A 13,421-nucleotide genomic window follows, 5' to 3' on the forward strand; every position below is an offset into this window, starting at 1 on the left:
CCAAGTTCTCCCTGCTACCCTCATGTCCTGAGCCGCCGCTGCCGCCGACGCCCACTACCGCCCGCTGCGCGCAACGAGGCTGGTGGCCGCATGCTCCGCCCGCTGAATGTGAGGTCACTGGATACGGTTGCCTAAACGAGCGATGCCGCATTGTGACGGGCACGAGCGCTAGCGAGGTACGAGTGACTCGCTCGGAGTGGGACGTGTTGGGCGTTGCACTCTGCCACCACCATCCACCGACGCCTGCGTCCTCATCCTCTCGTATTCATCGTCTTGCTCGCATTATTCTCTTCTATTAGTCTTGCTTTATATATATATTCCAATCATCGCGCTCCTGTTCATTGCCGTATCGCCCAACGCAACCCGCATATACTAACGCTCCGACCCGTTTAATGCTCTCGAAGGAACAACGCAATGCACATTCTCGTTCACGACACACCACTCCTCCCTCAGACTCGTGCTCCGTATTTGATGACTACCCTACTGCCTCGTATTCTCCTGCCAGACCGTCCCCGTCCCCGCCGCCAGAGGCCGCGATCCCAGAGCCGGTGTCTGATCCTAACGCGCTCCGCAAGAGCATCGGCGAGCTCATGACATTTGGCGACGTTGACGATCCTCCGGGAAGGGTGAGCGGCGAAGACGATCTCATGCGCGTATATGAAGTCGAGAAACGACCTGTGTCGCCCCCGGAACGCTCCAACGCGTCGCCAGCAGATGACGCGCACGTTGCGCATGTCTCGACAAATGTTGGCCATACGAGGGCTCCAATGCTAGCTCGGTACGTGTTGCTCATTATCATGCGCTTGGTTGTCCATTTGCACGGATTGTATGCGTGTTATCCTCTCTATACGCAAGCGCGGCGATGTGATGCGATTATCAGCGGTCAAATGCCTTTACATTCGATCCATATTTCCTTTCGACACTCTCGCTCCCGTTGCATGACGTGTGAAGATAACTTCCTTTTCACCTGACTCGACCTCTCGTGGCTGGTTGTTCACTTTCCTGTCCGATCATCCGTCCTATGGTAGAAGGGCAATTAGTCATCGTTGCGCTTACTGTTCGAGTCATTCCTAGTTGTTGATGGCATCGCGGGGAACATGCGTCGGCTGGAGTTCACGGGGCAACCTAGCCTTGTGAGGCACTGCAGTGGGGGCAGGTGGGCGATGCACACGTGTGCGATGAATTTCGATTCTTGACTCCCGCATATCGCCTCTACTTGATTGTTCTAGCATTGTTGTAACAAGACGGCTGATATGCACCGTGACAGAGAACCAACAACCTTGGAGACGTTCTCGCGGACGATCCGCCAATATGTACCTTCATCCATACCTATACCCAGCGCTACCCCTTCGCCACCACGCGTCTCGCGCCCGGTGTCGTTCGGCAGCTTTCTCACTCCTTTGATGGCCCAATATGCTCACGAAGCAGGCCCGTCTTCATCTGGAACCTACAGACGTCGAGCGAGCGATGCGACGATTGCGGGATCCAGTGATCGGGACTGGGGCGGGCGACGTACGCCAGGTGAAGAGAATGCGATCTTTGACCTGGACGAAGAGCTGCCACCGAGCACTGGCCATCAGGGTCGTATAGCCGCGTTGTATCCGGGCGTCGACAGCAAGGAGGAGATTACCTGGGCCGGCTGGGACCAGCTAGTCGAGGGTGATCCGGCAAAGCTGCGGTAAGGGGCGACGTGCGTTTGCAATTGTGATAATCCGCTAAGGATGGATTCGCAGTCGTGTCCTCATGCTTGGTTACCACAACGGCCTGCAGGTCTGGGACTGTTCAGATCTTGGATCCGTGACGGAGATCCTCAACCTCTCGGGTGATTCGTGGGGTTCGGTAGAGCTAATGAAGGTGCTGCCGTCGGTAATGAATTCGACGGAGGACAAATTTAGGCGGAGTAGGCCACTGATGGGCGTGTTGTGCGTGATCGGCTGATCCACGATTCAATTGAGCTCTGGTACTGATCGAACTCTAGGTCGTCCTCCGGAGATCGACGTTCTCTACTGATCTATTCTCTGAGGACTCACGCGGTAGTCCAGACATTGACACTGCCAGGGCTCTGCACGTTCTCGGCGTCCAACGACTTTGTTGTTCTGGTTTGTAGCCGCTATACGTTCTTGACTTCGCTCGAATTGACTTGGAATGCATGACAGAGCGCGGCGAGCCCTCCTACTATCTCCATTCTCTCTTCATCCACTTTCAGGACACTGTATACTATCTCATCAGCGTCGATCGCTCCTTTCGCAATCCCTTCCTTTATCAAGAGCACTCCTCATGCTCCTACGTTAGATTTAGACGGAGACCCCAACTCACCCCAACATATGTACAACCCGACGCCTCAACCCGTATTCGCGCTATCCAATCGACTCCTCGCATTTGTCGCGCCGCTCGCGCCGACCGACCTGCGCCCAGTGCCGAGCATCACGCACCTCGCCGATGCCGCCGCCGACGCGAAGCTCGGCCTCGCGCAGGTCGACCTCGGCCAGGCGGCGGTCAAGATCGGCGGGAGCGTTCTGCATGGGATGAAGAGCCTCGGAGGGATGGCGATCGCCGCGGCGAAGGCTGGCGTCTCCGCTGCTACGTCTGAGGCGGCGGCCGTGGCGACCAAGGCGGGAGCTGCCCCCACTGGGCTGACTAGTATGTTCTTCTCCAGGAGCGCCCCCACTGCCAGTGTTGCTGGTCAGTCACGGCGGTCTTCGATATCTGTGCCGCCTGGAACCCTTGCTTCTCCTTCAGCGCACCCTTCTGGCGAACGACGCCATGATTCGCCCTCTCATTCCTATCGGTCGGCAATCGCTCCTGTAGTCGGAGGCAAGGTGGTCGTGTTTGACCTCAAGCCGCTCCTCGTTTGTTCTCCAGAGCCGGACAAGATCGCCGATTTCATTGGCTCGAAACACCAGCCGATAAGTAGCCTTAGATTCTCCGCGAACGGAACGTCTCTAGCAATGTCCTTCAAGGATGGCCGTGATGCGAAAATCTACAGGCTCAGGCCTATAGCTAGGGCATTGCGTGCATTGCCTACCAGCGGGGAGGAAGGCGACCAAGGTCAGTCGACTGGTGACAGAACTGGCCCTCAACGGCATTCCCGTGGTTCTTCACAGCAACCTGTCCCCATTGAACCGCCGTGGCACGTCTATAGTCTACGGCGCGGGCGCACATCTGCGATCGTTGAGGACATGGACTGGTCAAATGATGCGCGGTGGTTCGCTATTGGGACCCGTGCCCGCACCGTGCATGTCTTTGCTGTCAACCCGTATGGAGGACGTCCTGACGAGGCTAGCCATCTGTCTGGAAGGGTGATGAACACGACGACCATTGTCCGTGTTAATTTTTGCTTGCTGCTATATGGAATCTGACGATGCTCTTACTTCAGCCACCTCTCTCGACAGAGGTCCATTCTCTAATTCGCATGCACATGGACCAGATGCCCTCGCCTCAATCACGCCACGCACCCCTTGCATTCCAATTTATTCGCTCATCCTCCTTTTCACTGCCGTCCTCTCTCCTTCCGCCTACTGCAGTGACGTTCTCCACGTCCTCCTCTCCCTCATCTGTCCATTCCACTGGACAGACGTCCCCTACGAAGACGGCTCGAAGGCTTACCAACTATCAAGATGTCCTGCTGTTCGATCCGTGCGACGGGACGCTTTCGCTACGACGCTTCTTCATTGACCGGCACGCCGATGAGCACGGATCCATAGGATCTATCCCGATTGGCGGCAGCACTAGTATGTCTCTTCCTGGTATGAATGCGCTCGCACGGGTCAGTACGTCGCCCGTCAGCAGCGGGACGAGCCCGCAACAATCTTCTACGCTCAATCAGGTTATGGAGAAATCCGCGAAGCTTGTCGCACGAGAAACGAGAGTAGGCACTTGGTATCTCAGACGCGGGCGAGACTGGCCAGAGGTGAAGCAGGTATTGAGACAAGAGGCAAGACAACCATATATAGCGCGTCCAGGGAAAACAGAGTACGTTTTTGATTATCTTCGATGTTTCAGGGTTCTCATCGTATGCACAGTTGGTTGTCATGCGCGGAGTTGTCTACGCACTCTGCGTCTCCTCGCATCTTGCCGCGCTCCATCTATCTGTCACACCAGTTCAGCTTCTACTCTCTAGGAGAGGACTACCACGCTGTTATTCGCAGCCACCACTTCGATGTCCCTGCAGCTCGATTCGAGGTCCGCAAGAGGGTGGAGGTGAATGCCTACCCCGCAGGGTTCGAAGAAGGGTTTGTGCAGGACCTCGGCGCAACAGGCGCCATCGGACGAACTTCGTCCTCGTTCGATGGACCTTTGGCGTCCGCACTATCAGCAGAGATGTCTCCTATGCATCCGTCGACACCGATCTTGCCTATGTTCCCCAATGGCGCCCCGGGTTCCACCGCCAGGTCTTTCAGGCGAACGATACCGATACGCAACGTAGCTGCTGGCCTCGGTGACAGTATGTCTGGGGGCCTAGGAAGGCTGCGGCGGGAGATTAGAAAGACCCGATCTCCTCGGTTGACAGCCCGTCCAGACGATCATATGCCATCCTCGGTCCCGCTCGAGTTCGATGAAGAGGATGAGGACTTTTTGTTTGACGACGTCGGACCCGCGATACCTGAAGGCGTCATGATGTCGCGCTCTGTGTCGCGTGGTGAAGGTGACTCGGGCGAGTCTGTCTCGACGCCCTCGAGCACTATCGAGCCGCTCCCCTTGGAGGACGACATGGACGATATGTGGCGAGGCTGGGACCCTGAGGACCAGCAGGCCATCGAGGACGCGGAGCAGTTTGATGATATCACGATGGGTTTAATGGACGAGGAGCAGAGCGAGGCGGATAAGAAACGGTACAGGACCGGGCGGATCGTGCATAGGACCTAGGTACGGAGGACAGACACGGGCACGGTGCTTCTTGACGGACGTTATGTGTGAAGTAGTAATGTACTGTAAGCATGTATCATAGGATAAGTTTATGAAGTAGTAGGAAAGAAGAAATGCATCTTGTTAGACAGACGTTAGCTCGCGATACCTAAACCTCGACAGACACTCGAGTAGTTGAAGTTCACCTTCGGCCCTTATCGGGAGGGAGGATCGCGCTCCTCCTCACGATCTAACGCGGTTACTCTCTACGATACACACCTTGATCATGTCGTCTCGACATGTTTGAGTGGCGATGGCTACCGCGTTCGCCAAGTCCAACTCCCAGGTTAGCAGATATCGCGTCCGAGCATCATCAGACCTTGGAAGAATGACGACTGTGGGATCTCTGCGTAATCGCATTGCAGCCAGTGGGAATGGCGCGCCTCTATCTATAACGGACGCCTTGTCACTCACAGAAGAAGCGAAGACTCAGAGGACACCGTATACGGTACGAAATGGCGGGCGGCCCGATATCCAACCACTCATTGCCTGTGCCTCTCCGTCAAATGGCTTGATATGTGGCTGTAGAGCTTCCGAGGGTGTGAAGAACCAATACTACGATGCCAGCGCATGCATGCTGCTGTCATTCAGAAAGCGTACAATCGTCCTCGTGAATCACAACGTTCTGTCATCGAGGTACGCAGATATTTGCATCCATCTTCGCGAAGGCAAAAAATAAAGAGGCCATGACCAGTTCTTGGGTTTCGCGCTTATCCGTAGTCATGAGATGCATCTAACTGTCTATCTGCTTGCTCATCCGGACTTTTACAGAGCATCTTTGTACCTATGCAAACTAGCGGCCTGGCTGCTCTCCATTGTCATCGGGCTACCGACGGGATGATGAGCCCCACGACCATTCGTATATCCATTTCCTCATGGCACGGCAACCACACCACACCCGGCTCAGCGCCAGCCATACCTAACCGCAGATCATGTCGCGTCCTCTTTCGTTCACGGCCGAACGGGCCCTTGCCCTGCCTGCGGATGAGTTTGAGGCCGCAGCGAAGAAACCACGCGTGGTCGTGACAGGTGGCTCTGGCAAGCTTGGTCGCGCCGCCGTTGTGGACCTCTTCGAAAATGGGTGGGAGGTCATCAATTTCGACAGGGCTGCGCCGCCGCCCTCGGCACCGAAGGAGATCATCTTTATACATACCGAACTGCAAGATATGGGTCAAGTCATGGAGAACCTGATTGAGGTTGACACGGTGTGTATCGGCGTTGCTGTGATGGTTGCTTGTTATCGTGATGCTGATTTTGTATGAACCCTAGAAATACAAGAAGATTGACGCTATAGTTCATCTTGCAGCACTGCCTGCGCCAGGCATGATGGCCTCTTCAACTCAGTTCTCCCTGAATGCCATGTCGTGCGTTCATTAGTTGCGTAAATGCAATGCAATGAAGCTTAACGCTCACCTAGCACGTACAACATCCTTGAGGCATCTCGGAAGCTCGGCATCAAGAACCTCGTCCTGGCGTCGTCCGAGACCCTCCTCGGTCTTCCTTTCAGTCCATGGCTCCCCGATCGCATTCCTGTGGACGAAAACTCTCCGCGTAGGCCCGAGAGCGCATATTCACTTAGTAAGCTTGTCGGCGAAGTGCGTTCTTCTTGTTAGACATCAGGGTCTTTTATTCATCTCGCATAGGTCATGTCAGAGGAGTATGCTCGCTGGGACCCCTCGACGAAGATCGTGTCCTTGCGATTCTCAAACGTGCAGTCGCCCGAAGATTACGCTGCGTTTGAAACGTGGCAGAAGGATCCAATGATCAGGAAGTGGAAGTAGGCGCGGTGTCCGTTGCATCTAATATATAAGACCAATCTGACACCATGTGGCAGCCTGTTCGGTTATATCGATGCTCGCGACGTGCGTCCCTGATTTATAAGTTGACCTGTTAGTGGTCAATGATTCGCTTATCTCTTCTCTTAGGGCGCACAAGCGATCCGCAAGTCTCTCGAGTACAAAGCTACTGGACATCACCAGTTCCTGATCGCAAATTCGGTATGCTGAAATGGCACCACGTTAGAACTGACAGATTGCTGACGATACTTCACCTGTAGAACACCACGATGCGCGTGCCAAATGCAGATTTGGTCGCTGCTTGCTTCCCAGGTATTCCCTACATGCCCACAAAGGGGAAAAACGACACGCTCTTGAGCATCGACAAAGCGAAGCGCGAGCTTGGCTACTCCCCAAAGTGGGACTGGAAGTAAGTGAATGCGACACATAGCACGTGGGACGGCGGAGAGACACATTGTAACATTAGCTACTTATTTTGTATTTGATCGTTTCAGACGTATGAGAACTGTTATAAAATGACCCAATCATTCATCTTGTTTATTGCAGCAGGCTTGAACGGTGGAACCACGACAGACATAGTTATTTCCGGAGCGCGTCGCGACTCGTCTCAGCATATATTGAGTGCACTTGACCGCAGGGGGATATCCTCAGAGCTAGGATCTAGTTTGTGTCCTCTGACCTTGAGTTCTTGCACGTTCACACGCATACCACCTCCTTCAAGTCAATACATGACGACTGCACCCGCTCGTTATATTGAGAACGGCCGCGCTTGCGCAGACCCGAGGACGTTTGCTTCGGCTCTTTGCGGCAGGTGCGGAGAGCAAGCCAGCGAGTTGTGCGCTTTCTGGCGGATTATCCCCTATTCCGGCCTTGTAAGGCTGATCGTGCTTGTCTAGCATCAATACACATGCTGAATGCTCGAATGCTCACCTCGAGTTGTGGAAAGAGAATGGCGACGACGAAGCATTGATAGAAGGGATACCCGGCTGCACACAATCCATCATAGTGGATTGCAAAGCAAGCCGAGATACTGGCATAACGCCCTGTTACCCGTCTCCCACTGCAAGGGTAAAATCCTGCTTGTTGCTGATGGCCGTGGTAGCATATGTCTACGAAGCTCAGAACATGCGATCGCGATGAGGTGCGAAACGACTATACTACTATGAATCGTTTCAAATGCTCACTGCTTTGCGATTGCCACCGGATATCGTTCCATGAACGTGGCGCTGGCTGTGATTACAACGTCATTGCGACCGGATACTACCACTTTTCTTTTGAATGATTCTGTCACCGACCCTGCATGGAGACGGCGCAGGCTTCTACAAGGCTGACGGTCGTGCATATGAATGAGTTGGAGACAAAGGGAAGGAACTTACGGTCAATGCAGCATCGGCTCGTGATCCAAGAGTGTCCTTGGATATCATCGCCAGATTCACGTCACACAGACACAGATCCAGATTCTTGTTCTGCGAATCGTCACTGCATGGCCGCTCCGCATCGTAAAAATGCATCCTTACACGTAGCTTCGAGAGAAACCCAAGCGATTCGAGTGCCAGGAACACCTTGACAATCAATGTCACCTCAGAGCACACTATATTGTTCTCCTCCAACGTCTCCCCCCCAACACACACTCAACATACGGCGGGCCGAACATCGTGTCGCAGGCGAGCGGCCCCACGCTGAGGTCCCGCCAAAAGTGCCTGACATGCGTAAAGCTCGCAAGAAGGCGGGCGTACTCCCAGGACAACACTGGCGACGAAACGGGCAGCATCAAGCGCTGCCGTGCACTCTGTTTGCAAATCACCGTGAGCGCAAAGAGACCCAGGGACGCCTGCGCGATAGGGTTGAAGAGCTCCAAACTGACGAATGTAGTGCCTTCGACCATGATCACTTTCAGCGGTGCGCTGCGCCACGCGCTGACGAGCCCGATATCTCATCGCGCGTGTCTCCGACAGGCCACGGCTGCACTCGAGGTCGAAGTACGTGAGGTGCAGGAAACTCCTAGGCCCCACAGCATCCATGATCCATGAGGCGAAAATTGATACCATGCTACCGGAGAAACGATGTAAAGCATGAACCGTTCGAGCGTGTAGAACGGCTTACAGCGTGCCGTGAAGTCCGCGCGACCGAAAAGTTGAACACGCCAAGCTGCTATTGCGGTAGGGCGAGCACAGGAACCGCAGGGAGGAGGGCGAGGAAGCTTGGGACGATGAAGGGCAACGTCGACGAGTGGCTGTGGAGTTCGACCTGGCGTAACCTTACCGAAGTTAGAGTGTATGCGCGGTTCGGGAGTAGGAGCCGTAGGACGGCAGCGGCAGTTACACGTCATTGCCCACTCCCATCTCTCCGTCATCTTCTACTCATGATGACCGGCGTCGCTCAGTAGGAATGTCAGCGCGCATCAAGAAAGTGCCGATGGTGTTATCGTCGGGTCCTCGGTAAGCTCGATGGCTTGAAAGTAAAATGATCCCTGGAGGGTAAACAGTAGCGACAGCATCCTCGCGATGCATGCTCGCATAACTCTTCGTGCTCGAGATTGCCGTTCTCTGCGTCGATCATGTTCGGCAGTCTATCAGTTTGTATTCCCGCGATCCCAAGCATCTGGGGTACGATTTCTGGTTTGCTGCCGAGAAAGTCAACTGCACCGACCGACGGGCCGATATCCATGTATTACCGAAATGTTCTGCGAGGAGATTGGCATGGTGCCTAATCCATCTCGTCAATTCTGCGGGGAGGTCAAGAAAGGCTGACTTTGCGATTCAGCATGCGGTGACTGGCAATCCCGTCCCTCTCATCGGCCATCGCACCCAATCCGGCCTTGAGAGCTTCCGAACAAAATTGACAAGCCCAGGAGCAGGGTAAAAAAAGATCAGGAAACAGTTGGAAGTCGAAAACGAAGCTTCCTGCAGCGTAAAGCCAATAATTATCAAATCGATCCGTGTAATCATAATGATTGAAGTATGTGACCAGAGCCGATGCCAAGGCCACATTATCGGAAGAGCCTCGAGTTAAAGATGACTCGCATAGTCAAACGGATAAATGCAATTGACCCTATTGTCATGCAAGGGGGTGACTCCGTGCGAGCACCAATAGCGTGAACAAGGATCTCACCGACATTAAACTCGTCTGACGATGGGCATACGGAACGGCACTGCGAGCTCGAGGTCTTTCCATGCCGCCTCGCAGCTTTCCAGCACCATCCGCTCCGTCAACACATGAGTGATTGCCATGCGCGTCTTCGGTCTGTCCTCGGGGAGGCTCTGTAAGGACACGCACGAGCATTCGTTTGATCGGCACTCTATACAGACAGTCGAGAAAAGGGACTCACGTCCAGGATCTCACCCAATTGAGCAGTGCTCATTTCCGGGTACCTTCCGATGCGCGCCTTCTTAGCGCGACACAGCGCCGCGATCAGTCTCGCCATTCTCGACATGATAAGTCTCACCTGCATATAGTGCGCTGTCATTAGTCTTTGGTGTATACCGCTGAGGCGATACTTACTGCAACTCCTGCATTTCTCATCTCATCCCCCGGTACGCCCTCTCTTTCCGGCTCCGAAATCACCTTCTCCACACCCGCCTGCAGTGCGACTACCTCTCCTAAGAACCTCACCATCGCTAGCCAATCACCCGACCGCGGATCCGGCACATCGCCTGCGAGCGTGATACGCGCGACGCGATCGTCCTCCTCGCCGTCAACGCTGACGGTGCTGGAGGCGAGGACGGCGAGAATGGTGCGCAGCGCGACATATAACCAGAGCTGCACGCTAATCTGTGCATCGCTATTGACACGGAGAAGAGAGCGCGACCCGCTGAGGATAAGTGAGGGCCCCGGATGGTGGTCACTCGATGACAAGTGCACCTGCTCAGGACTTTCTTCGCGTAGTCCGTCGACCTCCATGTGATCTGCGTCCTCCAATCTTCTCCTGCGCGCGGCGCCAGACTCAGGCTCGATTTCACTGTCCATTGCCGGCACATACACCAGCGAGCTGTCATCCACGCCCAACGCCCACCGTGACTGTCGCCATACCCCTACGAGCCTCCTGAACATCGTCTCCATCGCTTTCTTGTCCTCCAGCATGGGAAACTCCGCTTGCATCTCTTCATCCTCGCCCTGTCCCGTCACCAGCTCCTCCCAGTTCCATCCCACGCCGTCACCCTCGCCGCCTTCGAGCGCGAAGCCGTACTGTGCAAGGAGAGCGGCACTCCCAAGGTATGTGCCGTATGTATTAAATACCTCGGTGTGCGCAGGGATGGGCCGGGTGGTGACCATGTCGACGGTGTCAGGAGCAAATTCAACGGAAGGCGAGGTGCGAATTGGCACGGTTCGAGTTAGATTTGACGGGCTAGGAGCAGCGATCGGGATTGCGGACGGGCTCAAATTGGAGGGGACTGAGCTGGAGATGTTTTCGCGATCATGTATACACTCTGCAAGTGACCCGCATGTCGGGCAGACATCAAAGTCGCTCTGGAGACATCCGATATCGTTAGCTGGGTGTGCAGTCCGTGGATTGGCGTGCACACCTCAAGATGGACCTGATTCTCATTTGAGTGGTTGAACCTGACAATGAATAAGCCCATTGATATGATACTATGAGGAGGAATGGATTTGGGACACCCACGCGTCCGCAATAGGCACCATCGCCAGCCCATGGTATGCGTCGACAAGGAATGCGCGCGAACTGACAAGGGAGTATGCACGAAGGAAGTCGGCGAACGTCACGTTTGCGTCGGACAGCAGCGTTCGCACGACTGTTTCGAAGTATGTTCTGATCTCGCCCTGCATATACACAGGGATTAGCCTTGGCGCGAGACGGGCAATTGTCGCTCACCATAAGCTCTCCATCATCGTCTCCGAAGAATTCCTTCTCAACCTCCGTGCCATTTATCCACTCTTTTGCTTCTCTACTGTCCTCGCTGATAGGCTCAGATCTGCTGTCAGTGTCAAGATGAGCATCAGCAGAGCCCCACAGTAGGGCGATAGGCACTGTGCGGGCGGGTAGCGATTGGAGATAACCGTAGAATCGGGACGTAGGTCCTGTGAGACTGAATAATGCGCACGGCAGAAGGAGTGAGCCAACTGCATGAGCAACGCATGCGGGGGATGAAAAGGAATAACTACTCACATCTCAGCGTAGAGCGCGAGAGCAAGTGCGAGCCGAGCAGAGTGGCCGTATGGCGCAGGCGGGATGGAATGAGCGAGGACAGAAGAGCGCACTGAAAGAATGGCAGACTTGGGGATTGAGGCGACTGGGAGAGGAGGTTTCAATCACCTTACTTGTACCGTATCGTTGAGAACACGCACCAATGGTATGCAACGGAATGTCCTCATACGAGCGGACGGTTATGCCGGCATCCGGGACATCCAGGAGAGAGATGGATGGCTGAATGCTAATGCCATTGGAAGAGCACCAAGCGAGCAGTGTCGAGAGGCGATCAGTCATTCGAGATTCGGACTAGTGACCAAGTTGACCAGACAGGTGACGATATTATATATAGGTACGATGAGCTGTCGGTGTACTCCGGCGAGTAACACTAATAGTGCAATGCTTAGCGATTATGGCAGCGGACAGCCACGGGAGTGCAAGACAGAGAGGCCCCTGGCGGAAAGGCTTGGTCGGGACCATGGTCGATGAAGATCACGACGCGCGACGGGTCGACGCGTTCGTGACACGGCATCGCATCGACACCCTGTGTCGTCCTCGTAAGTACCTTTGCTAGCCATCAGCTTCAAATGTACAGCTGAGAACGTTCAGACAATGGAGTTCGTCGCCACAGCAGTATCCTTCAGAGCTTCAATCCGTTCGCGAGCCCAAACCGCCCGTCTTCGTTTGACGCATGAACGTCGTTCTGCTCTCGTACATCGACGCCCTTTACCACTTTGTCGTTTGTCACTGCGATTATCCACGGCCACCTTTCTACAGAAGTCTGGGCAGTCAGCCTCGTTTTCGTTCGACAGCAGCGCCCCTCGCCACCTGCCTCCAGCTAGCCAGCATGTCTCGTTCCCTGGGCGGGGAGTCAACCTTTCGGCATGTCATCTACCTTATAACCCCTTTCCATGTCTCCTGGCCTTCATTTTCTCTCTGTCTACTTGCTTACCCTTCTGTGGCTACTGGAACTTTGTGCAATGCTTATACCTGCGCGGTGATCAAGCCCTGCACTGATACTCGATGCAGTGTCTCCGACGACGAAGGGCATGAAGAAGCAGGCCAATAAATCGGAAACGCAAACACATTGCTGCGTGAAGACGAGAAGGGCCCATGCTCTCGAACATCGAGGTGCAGGACTATGGGCAAACGAAGGGCGCACAGGCTGACATCTGCCCGGTATCCGCTCGCTGGATCCTATATCACCGCGAAGGAGGTTGTGAAAGATGGCAAGGGCATGATAGTGTGTGCATGTAGAGTTGAGTCCCTCTCTTTTTGCATCGTGCTGTCCTCACGCGCATACACCCTGGCATTCTCGAGTGCGTGGCTCGCCTTTCGAACAAATGACAAAAGCACCCACATGTGAGTATCCAAGACACCGTACCCCCACGCCACAGTCAAGGTGAGCTCACACTAGCGTGTGTGATTGGTCTTCGCCCAGCTATCCTTCTCAGCAGCGCAGAGGTGTCGCCGTCTTCGCTTTAACAGTTGTTTCGAGCACCACGGCGCTATTCACGGCCATATCAAATCACCTTGTCCTCCGTTCTCGCAGACCAGTGGCGCTCTGGACCTTC

General features: G+C 54.7%; 3 protein-coding genes across 3 annotated transcripts; 2 read left to right on the top strand and 1 right to left on the bottom strand.

Moving 5' to 3' along the window:
* On the top strand, window positions 1–4,999 carry LAESUDRAFT_719678 (uncharacterized protein). The gene is made up of 7 exons (XM_040907679.1): window positions 1–778; window positions 1,268–1,678; window positions 1,734–1,922; window positions 1,979–2,099; window positions 2,157–3,320; window positions 3,377–3,972; window positions 4,023–4,999. The coding sequence occupies exons 1-7, from the start codon at window positions 393–395 to the stop codon at window positions 4,864–4,866; spliced, it is 3,711 nt and encodes a 1,236-aa protein (XP_040770825.1). The 5' UTR covers window positions 1–392; the 3' UTR covers window positions 4,867–4,999.
* Window positions 5,000–5,668: 669 nt separating this feature from the next.
* LAESUDRAFT_669815 (NAD(P)-binding protein) lies at window positions 5,669–7,222 on the top strand. The gene is made up of 7 exons (XM_040905414.1): window positions 5,669–6,110; window positions 6,175–6,269; window positions 6,323–6,500; window positions 6,549–6,682; window positions 6,740–6,767; window positions 6,831–6,902; window positions 6,962–7,222. The coding sequence occupies exons 1-7, from the start codon at window positions 5,838–5,840 to the stop codon at window positions 7,112–7,114; spliced, it is 933 nt and encodes a 310-aa protein (XP_040770826.1). The 5' UTR covers window positions 5,669–5,837; the 3' UTR covers window positions 7,115–7,222.
* A 2,407-nt stretch (window positions 7,223–9,629) lies between these two features.
* Window positions 9,630–12,336, bottom strand: LAESUDRAFT_719683 (SET domain-containing protein). Its single transcript, XM_040907680.1, has 9 exons — window positions 12,006–12,336; window positions 11,827–11,950; window positions 11,533–11,746; window positions 11,323–11,480; window positions 11,225–11,261; window positions 10,203–11,168; window positions 10,030–10,146; window positions 9,813–9,961; window positions 9,630–9,752 (listed from the first exon to the last, which is right to left on the bottom strand). Exons 1-8 carry the CDS (start codon window positions 12,142–12,144, stop codon window positions 9,818–9,820), a joined length of 1,899 nt encoding a protein of 632 aa, XP_040770827.1. The 5' UTR covers window positions 12,145–12,336; the 3' UTR covers window positions 9,630–9,752; window positions 9,813–9,817.
* Window positions 12,337–13,421: the final 1,085 nt, after the last annotated feature.

Source organism: Laetiporus sulphureus (genome assembly GCF_001632365.1).
Source record: "Laetiporus sulphureus 93-53 unplaced genomic scaffold LAESUscaffold_1, whole genome shotgun sequence".
Classification (NCBI taxonomy): Eukaryota; Fungi; Basidiomycota; class Agaricomycetes; order Polyporales; family Laetiporaceae; genus Laetiporus; species Laetiporus sulphureus.

What these genes read in the sequence shown, in the direction of transcription:
- LAESUDRAFT_719678 (XM_040907679.1), top strand. Translation starts at nt 393, where the DNA reads ATGCTCTCGAAGGAACAACGCAATGCACATTCTCGTTCACGACACACC. An exon ending in AGGCCACTGATGGGCGTGTT is followed by an intron (nt 1,923 to 1,978) that starts GTGCGTGATCGG and finishes ATCGAACTCTAG; the next exon opens with GTCGTCCTCCGGAGATCGAC. An exon ending in GCGCGTCCAGGGAAAACAGA is followed by an intron (nt 3,973 to 4,022) that starts GTACGTTTTTGA and finishes TCGTATGCACAG; the next exon opens with TTGGTTGTCATGCGCGGAGT.
- LAESUDRAFT_669815 (XM_040905414.1), top strand. Translation starts at nt 5,838, where the DNA reads ATGTCGCGTCCTCTTTCGTTCACGGCCGAACGGGCCCTTGCCCTGCCT. An exon ending in TTCTCCCTGAATGCCATGTC is followed by an intron (nt 6,270 to 6,322) that starts GTGCGTTCATTA and finishes ACGCTCACCTAG; the next exon opens with CACGTACAACATCCTTGAGG. An exon ending in CCAATGATCAGGAAGTGGAA is followed by an intron (nt 6,683 to 6,739) that starts GTAGGCGCGGTG and finishes ACCATGTGGCAG; the next exon opens with CCTGTTCGGTTATATCGATG.
- LAESUDRAFT_719683 (XM_040907680.1), bottom strand. Translation starts at nt 12,144, where the DNA reads ATGACTGATCGCCTCTCGACACTGCTCGCTTGGTGCTCTTCCAATGGC. An exon ending in CATTCCGTTGCATACCATTG is followed by an intron (nt 11,951 to 12,005) that starts GTGCGTGTTCTC and finishes CTCCTCTCCCAG; the next exon opens with TCGCCTCAATCCCCAAGTCT. An exon ending in CTCGCGCTCTACGCTGAGAT is followed by an intron (nt 11,747 to 11,826) that starts GTGAGTAGTTAT and finishes CGCATTATTCAG; the next exon opens with TCTCACAGGACCTACGTCCC.